The sequence below is a fragment of the Gobius niger genome (genome assembly GCF_951799975.1).
Source record: "Gobius niger genome assembly, chromosome: 18".
NCBI classification, from domain to species: Eukaryota; Metazoa; Chordata; class Actinopteri; order Gobiiformes; family Gobiidae; genus Gobius; species Gobius niger.
In genome coordinates this window covers 29,814,917-29,829,885 of record NC_136869.1, presented here as the reverse complement: position 1 = coordinate 29,829,885, position 14,969 = coordinate 29,814,917, and the positions used below count along the sequence as shown (strand labels likewise).

At 40.8% G+C, this 14,969-nt stretch overlaps 1 protein-coding gene across 5 annotated transcripts in view; it reads right to left on the bottom strand.

The window, feature by feature from the left end:
- Positions 1–14,969, bottom strand: part of arhgef4 (Rho guanine nucleotide exchange factor (GEF) 4) — a 162,824-nt gene that overhangs the window by 20,852 nt on the left and 127,003 nt on the right. For all 5 annotated transcript variants that reach the window (XM_079575895.1, XM_079575893.1, XM_079575894.1 and 2 more), the window contains 2 exons: positions 4,379–4,558; positions 3,091–3,282 (listed from right to left, as the gene is read on the bottom strand). In XM_079575895.1, the coding sequence (XP_079432021.1) occupies positions 3,091–3,282; positions 4,379–4,558 (372 nt within the window). The remainder of the gene's footprint in view (positions 1–3,090; positions 3,283–4,378; positions 4,559–14,969) is intronic.

The following is a 14,969-nucleotide window of genomic DNA, read 5'->3' as shown; positions in this document are numbered from 1 at the left end:
GGGCCTCTTGTAATCGTATAGAGCACTCCCCCAAAGTGCGCTCGCCTCCTATCAAACATGCACTTACGCACTCCTCTCGTCGTGCACGTGCAATTTTCGTAGAATCCTAAAAATCGGTACAGACGTGCATCATGACAAGTTGAGCAAAAAATATTATTACGGCAATGCCGTCGGCCATATTGGATGTCGCCTCTATTTTTCACTTTGTACAAAATCTATCTCCTCCTAGACCGTTTATAGGAACAAGCTAATTTTGGGTGGAAAATAATCTTGAGAAATAGAACTTTAAAAGTTATCCAAATTTTTTTTCTAACTTTTACGTTTTTTATGCGGCAAAGCCGCAAACTGGACGAAGTATTTTGCAATTTTTCGCAAACAATAAATGGCTCCCATTCGCACATATGAAGCCCGATTTTGATCATTTTTTTGTCGGGTGTTAAAGTCAGAGTCCTAAACACTCTCATTAGGCAAAATTCAAATTTGTCGCGATAGCGCCCCCTATAGGAATTATATGGTGAGTACAAATTTTAGTTTTACGAAAATTAAAATAATTTGGCACAAAATTCTATTTGGTCGCTCCGATCAGAAAAGTCAATCACACCTATGTCATATTTTTCACGGTGTTGCCGTAGCGATGACCAGAATGTCCCATTTTATTCTGATGAAAAAATGTTAAACTCCATAATTCAGCAACATGTGCTTTTTCTATCTCCTCTGAGGAAAACCTGGTGAAGAAGATCTAGAGAAGTGAGGAACCAAAGGTTATCCAAAGTACTTGGATAAACTAAGTATTTTCAACCCTAAGTAAAATGTTAAAATATGCTTCAGTTTGCAGATATAGTGTGATACAAATTCATACACCACGCTCCAAATTATTATGCAAATTGTATTTCAGTATCAAAAAGGTAAAAAAAAAAAAAAAAGTTTCAATGAAACTCATGGATGGTGTCGTGTCTCAGGCTCTATGAATCACTGACATGAATCTCAGAGACCTGGGATGATTAGTTTTCAGGTTAAGGGAAAAACTACTGAAAAAGGACGTTCCACATTATTAAGCAGATCATCATTTTCAAGTAATATGGTAAAGAAAAAGGGTCTTTCTGCAGATGAAAAGAGTGAAATAGTTGAATGCCTTGGTCTAGGTATGAAAACCTTCGATATTTCATGAAAGATTAAGCGTTATCATCGTACTGATAAGAGATTTGTGGATGATTCAGACACACACAGGTTTGTGCAGATAAAGGCACAATGAGGACGGTTTCAGCCAGACAAATACATCAGATTAAGAGAACAGCAGCTACAAAGCAGCAGACAGGTATCTGTAGCTGCTGGTGCCTCGGGAGTCTCCCGAACATCAAGGTGTAGGACCCTCCAGAGGCTGCAGTTGTGCATAAACCTTCTATCCGGCCTCCCCTAAACTGTTAATTGAAGCTGATGAACAGAAATGGCTGCAGTGGCTCAGAAATACAGGAAGACTCATTTTCAAACAGTCTTGTTCACTGATGAGGCCGTGTGACCCTGGATGGTCAGATGGATGGAGTAGTGGATGGTTGGTGAATGGCCACAATGTCCCAACAAGGCTGTGACGTCAGTAAGGAGGGGGCGGAGTCATGTTTTGGGCCAGAATCATGGTGAGAGAGCTGGTCGGCCCCATTAGGCCCTTTTAGGATCCCTGAAGGTGTGAAAATGACCTTTCTGACTGACCACTTTCTTCTATAGTACAAAAAGAAGAGCCGTGTTTTCCTGAACAAGATCCTCTTCATCATGACAACGCACCATGTCCTGCTGTAAAGAATCACTGGCTGCTATGGGCATAAAAGGAGAGAAACTCATGATGTGGACCCCCTCCTCCCCTGACCTCAGCCCTATTGAGAACCTTTGGAGCCTCAACAAGAAAAACTTCTATGAGGGTGGGAGGCAGTTTTCATCCAAACAGCAGCTCTGGGAGGTTATTCTAACATCCTGCAAAGAAATCCAAGCAGAAACTGTCCAAAAACTCACAAGTTGAATGGATTTAAGAAGGTCCTATGGTAAAATATAACTTGACCTATTGAGATGTTTTTGATTGAAATAGGATTTGATTTCAGTAAATATGACCTCCTAATGCTGCAAATTCAACAAATGACCATAATTAAATGCAAGCTTTAAAATGTATTGAAACGATGAGTTGCATAATAATTTGGAACAGTGGATTTTGAGGTTTTTACTATATTTATTTTTGAAATAAATACTGTTTTCACTGGGAGATTTTTTCAACCAGATTTAAATGATTCTCGACCAGTTAAAGACTTTCATTTCAGTTGACAATTTAGGAAATCAGAGAAAAATGTCATTTGCATAATAATTTGGAATGTGGTGTTCACATTTTTCTCTGTATAATGTATAAATTAAGAGCAGGGTTCTCAGTATTGTCAAAAAACTGTTGTTTTTTTTTCTGACAAAAAACTTTGTCAGATACCGAGAGGGCACATTAGCGCATTCCAAAAATCCTAAAACTAAGACCCTAGGGAAAAAACTTAAAAAACAAACATAAAGACAGTAACAATACCGTAAATTTAGATTGAGGGAGACAAAGGGGGCAGGGCGGTCGGCGAGGGCCGATAATCGCCGCTTGCGGCTATAATTTATGTTGTTATTGGCGTTAGACCGGTGAGGGACACAACCACGGGGTTATTGCTTAAGCAACACTTTTAGGCTATTTTTTTGTGAGGCAGGAGACCTACGCCTTTACTTCTGAAAGAGACAAAACCTCCTACTGTTGCAAACGAATAAATCATAATTGATGATATAATCACGCCCTGAGCCTGTGCCTTCAATCTGTTCATTTGAATTTAAGCATCAGATTAAATGTCAAGCAGACTTTTCTACGTAATTTTCGTTTTTGTTTTCAATTTGACATGGATTCTAAAGGAGGAAGGCAGGGCGATGTAAAGAGGAAAATAGTGTGAAGATTTCCATAGAAGAGCAGCGCTCTCAGTGATGTTTGTCATGAACCACGACTCAATCGACCTCTCTTTAAAACTGCACCAGGTGGAAGATCTGGCCCTGTTCTTAGAGTTCAGCTATTATTTCTAGTTTGCTGTAACCTACCTCGCAGATGTCCTTGAGGTGCTTGATGTAGTCACGCTCTGTGCTCATGATCTCATTGATGACGTTGGACCTCATCAATTCTTTGCAGGGCAGGCTGGGTCCCAGGCACATGCTAAGGCGAGAGGGGTCATTCTGTCCCTCCTCCAAGGGGCAGAGGTACTCCTCCATCGGCTCGTCCTGGTTCACGCGCAACTGCATACACCGCAACAGAGAGACCGTTTAAAATGGTTTACGACAAGGACTGCATAAGTGGTTAATCTCCACAATTGTGTCCTCAAAACATTGTGTGTCAATACGAACTGCCAATGTGTTGAGTCATTATTTCCTGTACAGGTACATTACACTCAAGTAAGAATGTCAGAAGAAATAAAAATTAAATAATTAATAATATAATTAATTAATTAATAACAATTAAAAACACAGTTGGACAGGCCACAATTAGCCATTACCAAGGTTCTTTAACTCTGCCTGTTTGTCAGTGTGGTCATCGCCTTCTTTGTACAACCCGTTTTAGAGACAAGCTGTCACTGATCTGTCCCTGGCCCACAGTTGTTTTGGACAGTTTTTTTTAAGTGCTGTCTAAATGTTAATGCACTAAATAAAGATTACTTGCTAATATGCTGAAGAAACATTGGTAGCCTTCAAATGGAGCTCCAGTATTCCCTGCCCATTGCACACAGGAAAGTTAGTCTGGTAACGGAGCAATTGTATGAACAGGCAGGCCTAACGCGCACAGATTGTCACGGAAATAAACCAAGCAGCAATTAGTGGACGTGATGACTGCTGTAGTCCAATTCAGAAAATATGAACTGAATATAAACTGATGACAGACTCCTTTATCCATGCTCAGTTTTGGCTAATAACTTTTGCGCATGTCACTGTTGATTGAACTACAACATAGCAGCGAAGCGAGGGACATAACCAGGTCAATTCTCTGTGAGTCGTGTTTGGCTCAGCCTCAACCGCCAATCAGTCACTTGTTTACCGTGTGTGTCCAGACCAAGGCCGAGGGAACCCAGGGTGCTGAGGGCGCTGCAGCACCCCCTGGTGGATTGTCTATGCATTACAGGCAATATTAAATAAAAAAGCAAAGAAATAGCGTTTTGGGGGGCAATCTTGCCTCTCAGCACCCCCTAGCCAAAATATCTTCCCACGGCCCTGGTCCAGACCCACCTTTCCCGCAGAAAAGAAGTGGGTGTGGTTTACCAGGCTATTAAAAATGTCACTGACGTGCAGCCTATAACCTAGTTCTGAGTTCTGAGCGTAGTCACTGAGATCTGATCCTTACCCGTACGAAGCTGGCAGGGAACCAGCCCTCACTGTCCTGGATGCGCCCCCACCACCACTCCTTATTAGTGGCGTCCACCACTTCGATCACATCCCCCGCCTTAAAACCCAGCTCCTGGTCATCCATTGTCACATGATCCCATAGAGCCTCTGCGTACACCACACTGCCATCACTGATCAGCTGCAAGATAGGAGAGGACATCAGGATACACAGTGGAACATCATTGACAGAAAATTCAACTTAGATACTGTATATCAATTTGAAACATTTACTATAGATTACTGATATAAACATGGATAGTGTTGGAGATTTCATTCACTCCACACAGTGGTGCTAAGCTACGTGTGTAGCTTCAGTTTCCCCTGGGGTATACTGACAGAAGCACTGTTTTTGAGTGGGAGGGAAAACCGGAGCACCCGGACAAAACTTACGCAGACACAAGGAGAACATGTTTGGTGACAAGATTGAAAAGTGACGCTGTTTGACAAGTAGTTTTAAGTTTTTGGTTAAATTGATCATTTTTCTTTTCTTTTTTTTCTTTCTCATTTTGTGCAGCTATAACTGATCAGAAAACATCAGAATAGTTCAGATTAACATGACAGAGTACAGAGGCGTGGAGAATGGCTCAAATTGTATTGTCATTGCTTGCGTGAACTGGTACCCAAAACTGTGACTACATTTACAGATATTTTTGGCAACTTTTAAAAGCTAAAAATGATCAGAGCAGATGAGTGAAAAAGGATTCAAGCTCCCATTGAAGCGCTTTACACAAACATGCAGCTTCTCAGGAATACTTCTGGTTGGTTTGTTGGTTCAAAAGTCTGTGAAGCCCTGAAATCAAGTAAACCGCCTTTGCTATGCCCAATCCCATCAGACCTTGGAAGCTCAGCAGGGAAGGGCCTGGTCGGTACTTGGATGGGAGACCGTTTGGTAACACCAGGAAGCCTAGCGAATGGAGTGAGTGAGTGAGTGGTTGGTGGTGGTCGGAGGGGCCGATGGCGCAGACTGGTTGCCTCGCTTCCGTCAGTCTACCCCAGGGCAGCTGTGGCTACAATAGTAGCTTACCACTACCGAGTATGGAGTGAACGAATAGTGCAATGTAAAGCGTCTTTGAGTGTCCAGAAAAGCGCTATATAAAACCAATGCATTATTATTATTATTATTATAAAAGCTTCAAATGTGTCTGTCTGTGAGGTCACTCAACCAAGATGGCAGATGGTGAGAAGAAAAAGTAAGAAGTAGAAAAAGTAAGGAGAGCGTGGAATAAGTAAGTACACCGCCTGAATCTCACTGAACTGCAGCAGGTTTGTAAAGAGGAATGGTCCAAGATTCATCCTGATCATGGTGAACGTCTAATCTGCAACTACAGGAAAGCAGTTACTGCAGCAAAAGAAGTGGTTAATTTAATACAGGGGTTCACTTACTAATTCACATTCATGTTGTGAATGTCTCAGGTTTTTATGCAAAATATCTTGATAAACTTGTGGATTATTGTTTCTATTGATGATAACACGTTGTCCGGGCCTTGAGGAAACAAAACAGTCCCACACCATGATTCTCCTGCTCCAGACTTCACAGTGAGGAGAGGGTTTTGATACACATACACACATGACGTTGTGTGTTCCTCCCAAACTGTTCAACTTTGGTTTGCGAAAGAGCTGTTGGATGATCCACAACACTTATGGCAAAATTTAATGTGGACTGACTAACCCAAAGTTTAATTTTTTGAGCAGAAAACACATCGTCATGTGTGGAGGAAAAACTGGAACAGCACCAACATCAAAACCCTCTGAAGTCTGGAGCAGGATAATCATGGTGTGGGGCTGTTTTGTTTCCTCAGGGCCTGGACAACGTGCTATTATCAATGGAAAAATTAAATAAAGTTTATCAAGATATTTTGCAGAAAGACATGAGACATTAAAAAACATGTGAATAAGCAAGTGAACCCCTGTATTAAATATCTGCTGACTCTTCTTTTGCAGTAACAACTGTACAGCCAATAAGTTTACATACCCTGTGGATTCTCTTTTGTTTTGGCCATATTTCATGTAAACAACAACTTTTTTTACTGGTCAGTGATGCCATTTATTTAAGAAATTAGAGAAAATAAATTTGTTAACTAATTTCAGATCACTGTAACAAAAATAAAACACCAAAATAACCCTGTTGAAAAGTTTGCTCTCCCCAGTTCTTATTACTGTGTATTTCCCCCTTTAACATCAATGACAGCTTGGATTCTTTTGTGGTCGTTGTGGAGAAGGGAGGTCAGGAGACTGAGATGGGTGCACTTTTCATCATAGACCTTGTTGACATAATAAAGGCACTAGTTCTTAATCAAATTTCCACAACTTTAGCTTCACAAGTGTCATCTGTAGAGTACAGTAACAAATATAAAACATTTGACAAAAAATTCAAAATGGAGATATCTGCTTTTGCAAATGAACTCCACATTTCTCATTAGGTTCTATAGATACTCTAGCCTGGCTAACGCCAGACTAAAATCACAAGTGATATTTAGTCTGGGGACACCAATTCATTTTCTCGTAGGAGAGGTGTGGTTTACGATCGTCCATAGCTGTTTATTGGCCGCTACAAATGTCTATCATATTCGTCTGCACGTAGCAATAGCCAATCGTATCATCGTATCCGATGACATACCCACTGTAAACTTTCGAGCTAAACTATTTAAAACACGGTCTAAAGCTTGATCGAAAAATAGCATTGCGTCTGCTGCTGTCATGTTGGATCCGTAAATAAACTTTTTTTTTTTTTTAATAAACTACAAGCTTCCGTATATCGAATACCTCGTCATCGTCTTGCCGTCCCTCCCGTTCTGTGATTGGTTCCCAAATCCATGCAAAAATTTCGGCCATGATCCCCAGGCTGTTGTGCAGTTCCAAATGATTCGAGCACACACAGTCAGTCTCCAGTTTAAAAAATATATAATTCTGGCAAATATTTCATGGTCTGAGCTTTACAGGGTTGAAATTTTTCCACCTTAGTACAAATAAGTACAATGTGTATTTTTTATGCAAATGTATGGTTGCAAGTTTTCCCAAGATGTCATATTCAAATAAACTGTATTCACTTGCCACCTTTTATTCACTAATGGCCTCAAAGGAGGTGTTCTGGGACATGAAACAAGCAGGTTTCAATGAATGAAACTTAATTCATAGGTATGTTTTGCTGAGACAGTAGACTTTTAACCTTTATGGGCGTTTTCACACAGGCTGTAGTTAGGTTGCCATAAAAGGGCTCTCGACCAAAAGCGGCACTTTTGGGTCAGTGTGAATCCAAGCACAGCAGTTTCGACCGGTCTAAGCAGAGGACTCGGAGCAGCCTGTTGCCGCACTCGCATGTGACCAAACGGGAAGGCGGCCGACCTCGGGCCGAACTACTATCGCTTTCACGCCTCTTTTTTGCAAAGTCAAAATGAATATAGCCACGCACTGCATGACAGGGCATTTGGATTATTGTCTGACGGGGCAAAATGTATCAACTTTGTATCCTCAGGTATGTCTCCCTTGTTCCCCTTCGTTCCCTTCATGCTGCACAGTAAACCTTTCCACTCCATGAGCCGATTAGGTTCATTTCTCCTCGCTTCGCTTATCAGTCTCACTCTATTTAACCACGAGAGAGAGAAATTACCACTGCGTAACATCGGGGAAGTGCGCATGTGCGTGTCGGCACATTGATAGGTCGATGCCAGTTGTCATGGCAATCATAATTATGTGCCTGATGGTGTGACTTGCACTGCTCTATTGCACTATGTGGTATGTCCACACTCATATCTGCTGCCAACACTGAATGCACTTGCACATCTGTGAAAACACACATGCTGTTGTTCTATGTCATGTTCTAAAACATGTTTTATGCTTCATGTTGCACGATTGTATGGAAAAAAATTCTACTTTGTGGACCTGTTCACGAACAATGGCAATAAAATCTATTATGTTTCTGATATTTCAGGGGAGTATTGCTAAGGTCCACAAAAAATAAAAGGTGCAAGCAAAAGATGTTTCATTATTGCTCTTTATGCTTTATTAATGTACAAGCAATAAATTACAAAATACCAGTATAATCTTTGAGACTAGAAACGGAGTAATACAAGTGTGATAAAAGTTAATGTGAGGAATGACAGCAGAGGGTCTAGCTTCCTGAAATTGGGCTCATACTGTGTTGTAGCAAATCTGAGACACAATTAAAGATGTCATGTCTGTCAGCCTGCTTGTGTCCTGATTTTTGTTCTTAACTGAAAATGATGTCTCACATACAAATGCAAGGTAACAGGTGCAGGTACATGGCAATGGCTACATTTTTATAATTCAGATCCGGGAACAACTTTGATCCAAAAGTCTGTAATATTGTGTTTTGAGCCTGAACATCTGATGGGAACATGTCTAATAAGCGCATGCTCAAGAATCAGGCCCCACCAGGCCCATAGGCTACACAGACATTTGTGTACAGAATCTGAATGGGTAATGCTCGTCACATGCCTGTACCCACATGTCACACATGAAAAACATCATAACGCTGTGACTGAGACTTGCATTCCTATAATCGGAACTGACGCTGTCAACAAACGCCCTCTTGTGGTTGTAAAGTGAGTACCTTTCTAAAAAACAAATGAGCATGAGTACAAATTGTTGTAGTGAAGCTTAAATTGTTGACTGGAATGGGTTTGGTTGTGTTGAGGTAGAAGTTTTACTTCTACTCATAAAAACTTCTTCTTAGGTCTTTTATTTATTTATTGGTTTATTTGGTAGAAACAGTGCATGTTAATGAACATACATGGGTCCCTTGCATGTAAACACGCCATTCTGGATTGTAGCCTTGGGATAATTTCCATCCGTCTTCCCCATACGCACTCTCATTCATCCTGGCCTATTGTACATGTTTTTAGTAGTAGGGGAAACTGGAGTACCCGGGGGAAACCTATGCGGACACGGGGAGAACATGCAAACTCTACACAGAAAGGCCCCGTCCATGTGGGAATCGAACCTGGGACCTTCCAGCTGTAAAGCACGAGCTCTAGCATGCCGCCCATTTGGTCAGAATGTGACACTGGACACAAGCCAGATTGGACTATATCAGACCCAGGCTCCTCCCTAGAGGTGAAAATGGAAGAGAGATCCACACAACTGTATGCTCACTGGTTGAGAACTGTGGATGTGCGTGTCTTTCCTCCACATCTCCTCCCAGGAGGAGGAAATCAAAACTGCAAATCTATTCAAGCCACTTGTTTACAGTGGGCAACAATATTTCTCTGATGGACTACAGTGGTTCAAAGTGGGCCTGATACTGCATCTGAACTTACTGTGAACTGGGTTTACTCACATTATTAGACACAAGATTTGCTTTTACTCAGTCTATTCATGAACTTACATGGAAGTACAATGTGCAATATGCCCTTCTCCTACACTGACTGGTTTTCATAAACACACATAAAATGAGAAAATCCCTTCTCAGCATTTCAGTTAAGTTGAGATTTATTTATTTATTTATTTTCATTCTACCGTCCAAACACTGCATCCTCCAATCAGACGGCTGGTTACAACCAAATAAAGTTATTTCTATGAGGATTCATTAATTCATTATTGTCTAAAAACATAAACTTAAAGTAAAAGACTGAGGCAAGAAGCATGTATACAATTTGTTGCTATGCTTATTTCAAGTGATGGCAATGAAAAGGATGAAACAGGATTCTTTGAAAGGAAAAGTGAATATTTTTGTGAATATTTATTTGAATAGAGTCCATTGTAACCTTTCAGTTAATAACTCACTTTTGCCTAAATGTCACACACATTCTTTTGATTCTCATGCTCACTGTGTACCTGCACCTGTGTGCTGCCGCTGCCGCCATGTTGAACCCCCATGTGCTCTCCTGTCCCACCACTTGGACTAGAGCGGCCCTGGCACAATTGGTTCTTCTGAATCCAAATCCAAGAGCAGAGTGTTAGCAGTGTCACCTCACAGCACCACGTCCCCAGATTAGTTCCTATAGACTGGGAAGGACATTGTCTCTGAATAGTCCAGTTTCACATGACAACCCAACACCGATTCTCCAGGACTTTGGACTGTAATCCTGACTCAAAATTGATGGTCAGGGTGGAGCTGGAGTCTCTGAAGATGTTTGGCCACTCTCTCAAGCATTGGTTGATTACTGGGCTTACATTTTCCGTTGTGTTCTTGGTTGAGACACTCTACTCAACTGGTTCCTTTGTTGTAAGGCGCTTTGTGTTTCCAAAGATGCTGTATAAAATGATGTGACCACCTCCAACTTGGTAAACTGCCCTGTCTGATTCTACTGAAGAGCTGACGCAATATCTGTGTCTCAAGAAACCAATAAATAATCCATTCTCTTTCAGGTCTAACTGGGATTTACACTTTTTTTCCTTACAGAGCTTAAAATCAACATGCAGGCTAACTTAAATTGTAAAAAATGTCAAGTTTACGCTGGTTTTAGTTCTGATCTTTCTCATTTAATCCGAATTTAGCCTTTTTTGCTTTGGTCTTTGGTTGGCGTTGACAGTTTTAATGAAGGAACAAATAAATGTAGTTTTTCAAATTGTAACTGAATGGATTGCACTGTAAAAAATAGTTTGCAAAATATTTCCATAATGTATACAGTATATATCGCAATATTGTCTCTACTGTGCAGCATTACACTACTGAAAGGCAAGTAAGAACATGAGCACCACATTGATGATGATGAGGAGCATCATGATGATGAACACAACCACCTTTTGCGTGTCAGGCGGCAGGTTGCAGCGCAGCAGGATGTTTAAAAATCCCATCCTGTGCCGTCCCCAGCGGCCCGTGCCACTTCCACGCGCCATGAGCAGCCCGTCCTGCTCACTGGCTGGCCCCTGCCCCTCTGCCTGCTCCTCCTGTGGCCTACCCCGATCCCGGCGGTCCCTCAGCCCCCCGCACCACACTGCAGCGCTCTCTTCCACAGCTGCGCTCCTCCCTCGCTCCTCCGCCTCTCCTGCCACCTTGAAGCCTGCCTCGGAGTAGGCAAGAGCTATGCTCAAAACATTCACAGTAGGCTAGGCTAATCGCCCAGTAAGGCAATCAATATCCTGGATAAAGATGTGAGATGGGTCCACTGGGCTGTCCACTACAGTAACCCACTTACCTACTGCTTGAAATGCCCTTTACTTGATGCTGAAGTTACTAAATGCAAAAACAATTGGGTGGCTAAAGAGCTTGGGATTACCTCTTAAAAACCGCAACGTATTCTGGAAATATTTAGAAAACAAGAGCAACTTTTCCTGTAGTGACTTGGATTCCAATGCAGATCTTTTCTCAAAATTGTTTGTATGTTTTATAGCTTTTATTGTATAGCTATAGATTGGCTATGGATATGTTCTAGTTTACACAAAAGTTGCAGATATCTAACTTTCAATTTAGAGGATTATTGCTCATGAGCTTAGCATCCTAGCATCTTCCTAACTGTGGAATTACTCAAACAAGAGTACTGCAGGTGAAGATGGTGAAGATCAGAAAATGAAGAAGTTAATTAGCTGAACAGCATCTTGTAGCTTTTGAGTTATATTGTAATATGGTTTCAGCGGCCTCCTCGTCCTTCTTCTTCTTCTAATTATCCTGCTTTGAAATCCAGCCAGGAGATGAACACAGGCCCAGATGTTTGCTAATTAGCTTAACTGTAGCTTGATGCTTCACTGTCAAATACTGTCACATACTATGCGTAGCACATCATAGTCACACTATTGCAGGAGTCCTCTGTTTCTTCCTCCTCAACTGCTCCTCTTTAAAATTCCGTAACAGCCCTTTCTGTGTCGTCTGCAAAACAAGCTGCTCGATGCCGGCTAGGCTAGCTCAAAATTAGCCTCATCTTTTGAGAAGCCATTTGCAAAGATCAAGCACATTGCTATTCATGCTCAATGCATTCAGTCTCTCTTGCGATAATACCAGTCACGATAATGCTCTAAAAATCCAAATGTGCAGCTTGTGAAGTCCAACGGCTCATGGCTTTGAAATCTGGACACCTCCTTTCTTTCCTTTTCCTCTCTCCGAGCTCTTCACAACGTACTTGAAGAAGACCAAGGCAGGCCCAGATTTTTGCTGAATACCTGTTTTGAGGTATATAGTTCCACAATCCCCGATTCCAAAGCCTATCGTAATGGAGTCAGCATATTACAGGCAGTCTGTGAATTGTAGTCAGTCAGACACAACGCATGTCCCGGTGGTGAAATCTAGGGTGATTTCCGAAATGAGGCATTTGCATTGAAAAGAAGAAGGCATGTGCTTTGTCCTGCCGCTGCTCGAAAATAGAAAATAGGTTCCTTTTTTTCCTTCGCGTTTTAGATCTCAGATGGTCCAGAGCATCTCTCCTCAGCAGCCATCTCTTTCTCACTCTCTTTCTCTCTCTCAGCCAATCAGAAGGCTGAGTGTGGTGTCTCCTGGATACTGCAGCTTGGTTGTAGGGAGGGGGAGGGGATCGGAAGAGAACCATGCAGAATAATGCACAGCATCCAAGAGAGACATGATGGCCAACCGAAGTGACAATTTAAGTGGGTTTGATAAATGACAAAAGATAATGTAGATATATATGTATGTGTATATATAATAATAATAATAATAATAATAATAATAATAATAATAATAATAATAATTATTATTATTATTATTATTATTATTATTATTATTATTATTATTATTATTATTATTATTATTACAAAATATTACAGAATGTACAGTATTATTTAGTATAATTCAATGAGCTTTATTGTCAGTTCTGTCACATGGGATGCCCGTGCAGAGAAGCAAAATTCTGACTCCGTCCTTGGTGCAAAAAGACAAGAGTTACCAGAGCAATATCCAATATATACAGTATGTGCACATTAGGATGGGCAGGTGAGAGTTCAGCTTCCTGACAACCTGGTAGATAAAGCTGTTATTCAGTCTGTTGGACACATCATATCTTTGATTGATCTCAGCATTCTTCTCCCTGAGGCAGGACTGAAGAGGCTGTGAGATGTATTTTACTCTGAGGCTACCCTGCCCGGCCCGCTCTTCTGCAGGAGAGTCAGTGCAATGGGCTCTGTCCAGGGGTTTTAAAGGGACAATGGCTGGTTTTAATGATTACTTTAATTTTTACTTTTGTAAAAGACCTCTGATCCAACTTTTGCCTAGGTTCCTTTTTTTCCCTCGTGTTTTAGATCTGTGGCTACGCTAGTTCGGCTAACCTGAAATTGTAAGTGTACTTCACATCCTATGGAGATTAGACCAATTGCAATATATGTATTTTCTAAAGATTCTGCGGTGAACAATGAAGTCTCGGTAGATGATCACTTATTGCATGTTAATGAATTTATGAATTCATCAAGGTCCAATAAGAAAAAAAGAAAATGTTTAGCAAAGGTCCGGATCATACAAAGTCAATTTATGGGATAATATTGTACCTCCAATAATACTTACTGTGCTTTGAAAACAATGCAACTGTATCCTTTTAAATACACTGCTCCTAAATTGCAGAATGCCTATAGATTATGTTATGTATTATTAACACAATGTTGCCAGTGGAGTCCTATGTTTCTCCTATTTGCTCGTATATTGACTGATCCTTGGTTCAGTCCTAGTTTAGTCCAGGTTCAGACCTGTTCGCTGCTCATTTCAAAGAAAGCGATCGGGAAACAGCGGCATGATTTGCACTTAATGATCACACATGGAAAGTTCTATCTCTTCTGGGCTGTAGTTAGTGCTCTGCAGCAGAGAGAAACCGTGAGAGACAGAGAAACCACACATCCACTCCACTAAGGGGATTAAAAGGGGGGGTATTTTGTAAAATTGTGCAGCAGAAGTCTGAAGTTCTGTCTAAAGCAGAAACTCCATGACTTCCTTCTTCACTTCTCAGTCTGTGACTGAAGAGCAATGAGGCCTCAGCCTTTTTACTGGAAACAAAGAGCTCACTGTATTTAGCCTCATGTTACTGTCACTCATGTCTGACCTAAAGTCTCACTCTGAAGAAAGTCAACTCACATTTACACTGAGAAGGTTGGAAGCAGTTTTCATTTCGTCGACTAAAATATTTAGTCTTAATTTTAGTCAAAGTGATATTTTTGACGACTAAAATTGGACTAAAACTAAATTAAAAGTTTTTCATGAGACTAAAACTATGACTAAAATGTCCAGATATTTTAGTCGACTAAAATAAGACAAAATAAAAATGAAAGGGAGAGACTAAAATCATCCAAACTTCTATTGTCCGTCTGAAAGAGCCTCAGATCATGTAAATTCACTGTTAAAGGATCAGCTCTGAGCTTTGTTCATGTGGAGCAGCTCCAAGAAGCAGAGGAACAAGATTAAATAAGATTATAATGAATATTATCAATGCAAAGTCGAGTAAATTAGTCTTAAATTTAGTCGACTAAATTTACTTGCAATTTTAGTCAACTAAAACTAGACTAAAATTGAATTACATTTTCGTCAAAAGACTAAGACTAAATTAAAATATGTTGTCAACATTAACACTGGTTGGAAGGGCGCCCCCTTGTGTCACCTTGCATCTAAATGCCCCGAACGTAACAGTGGGTCAAAATGACCCGTGAAAGGCCACACAAGGGAT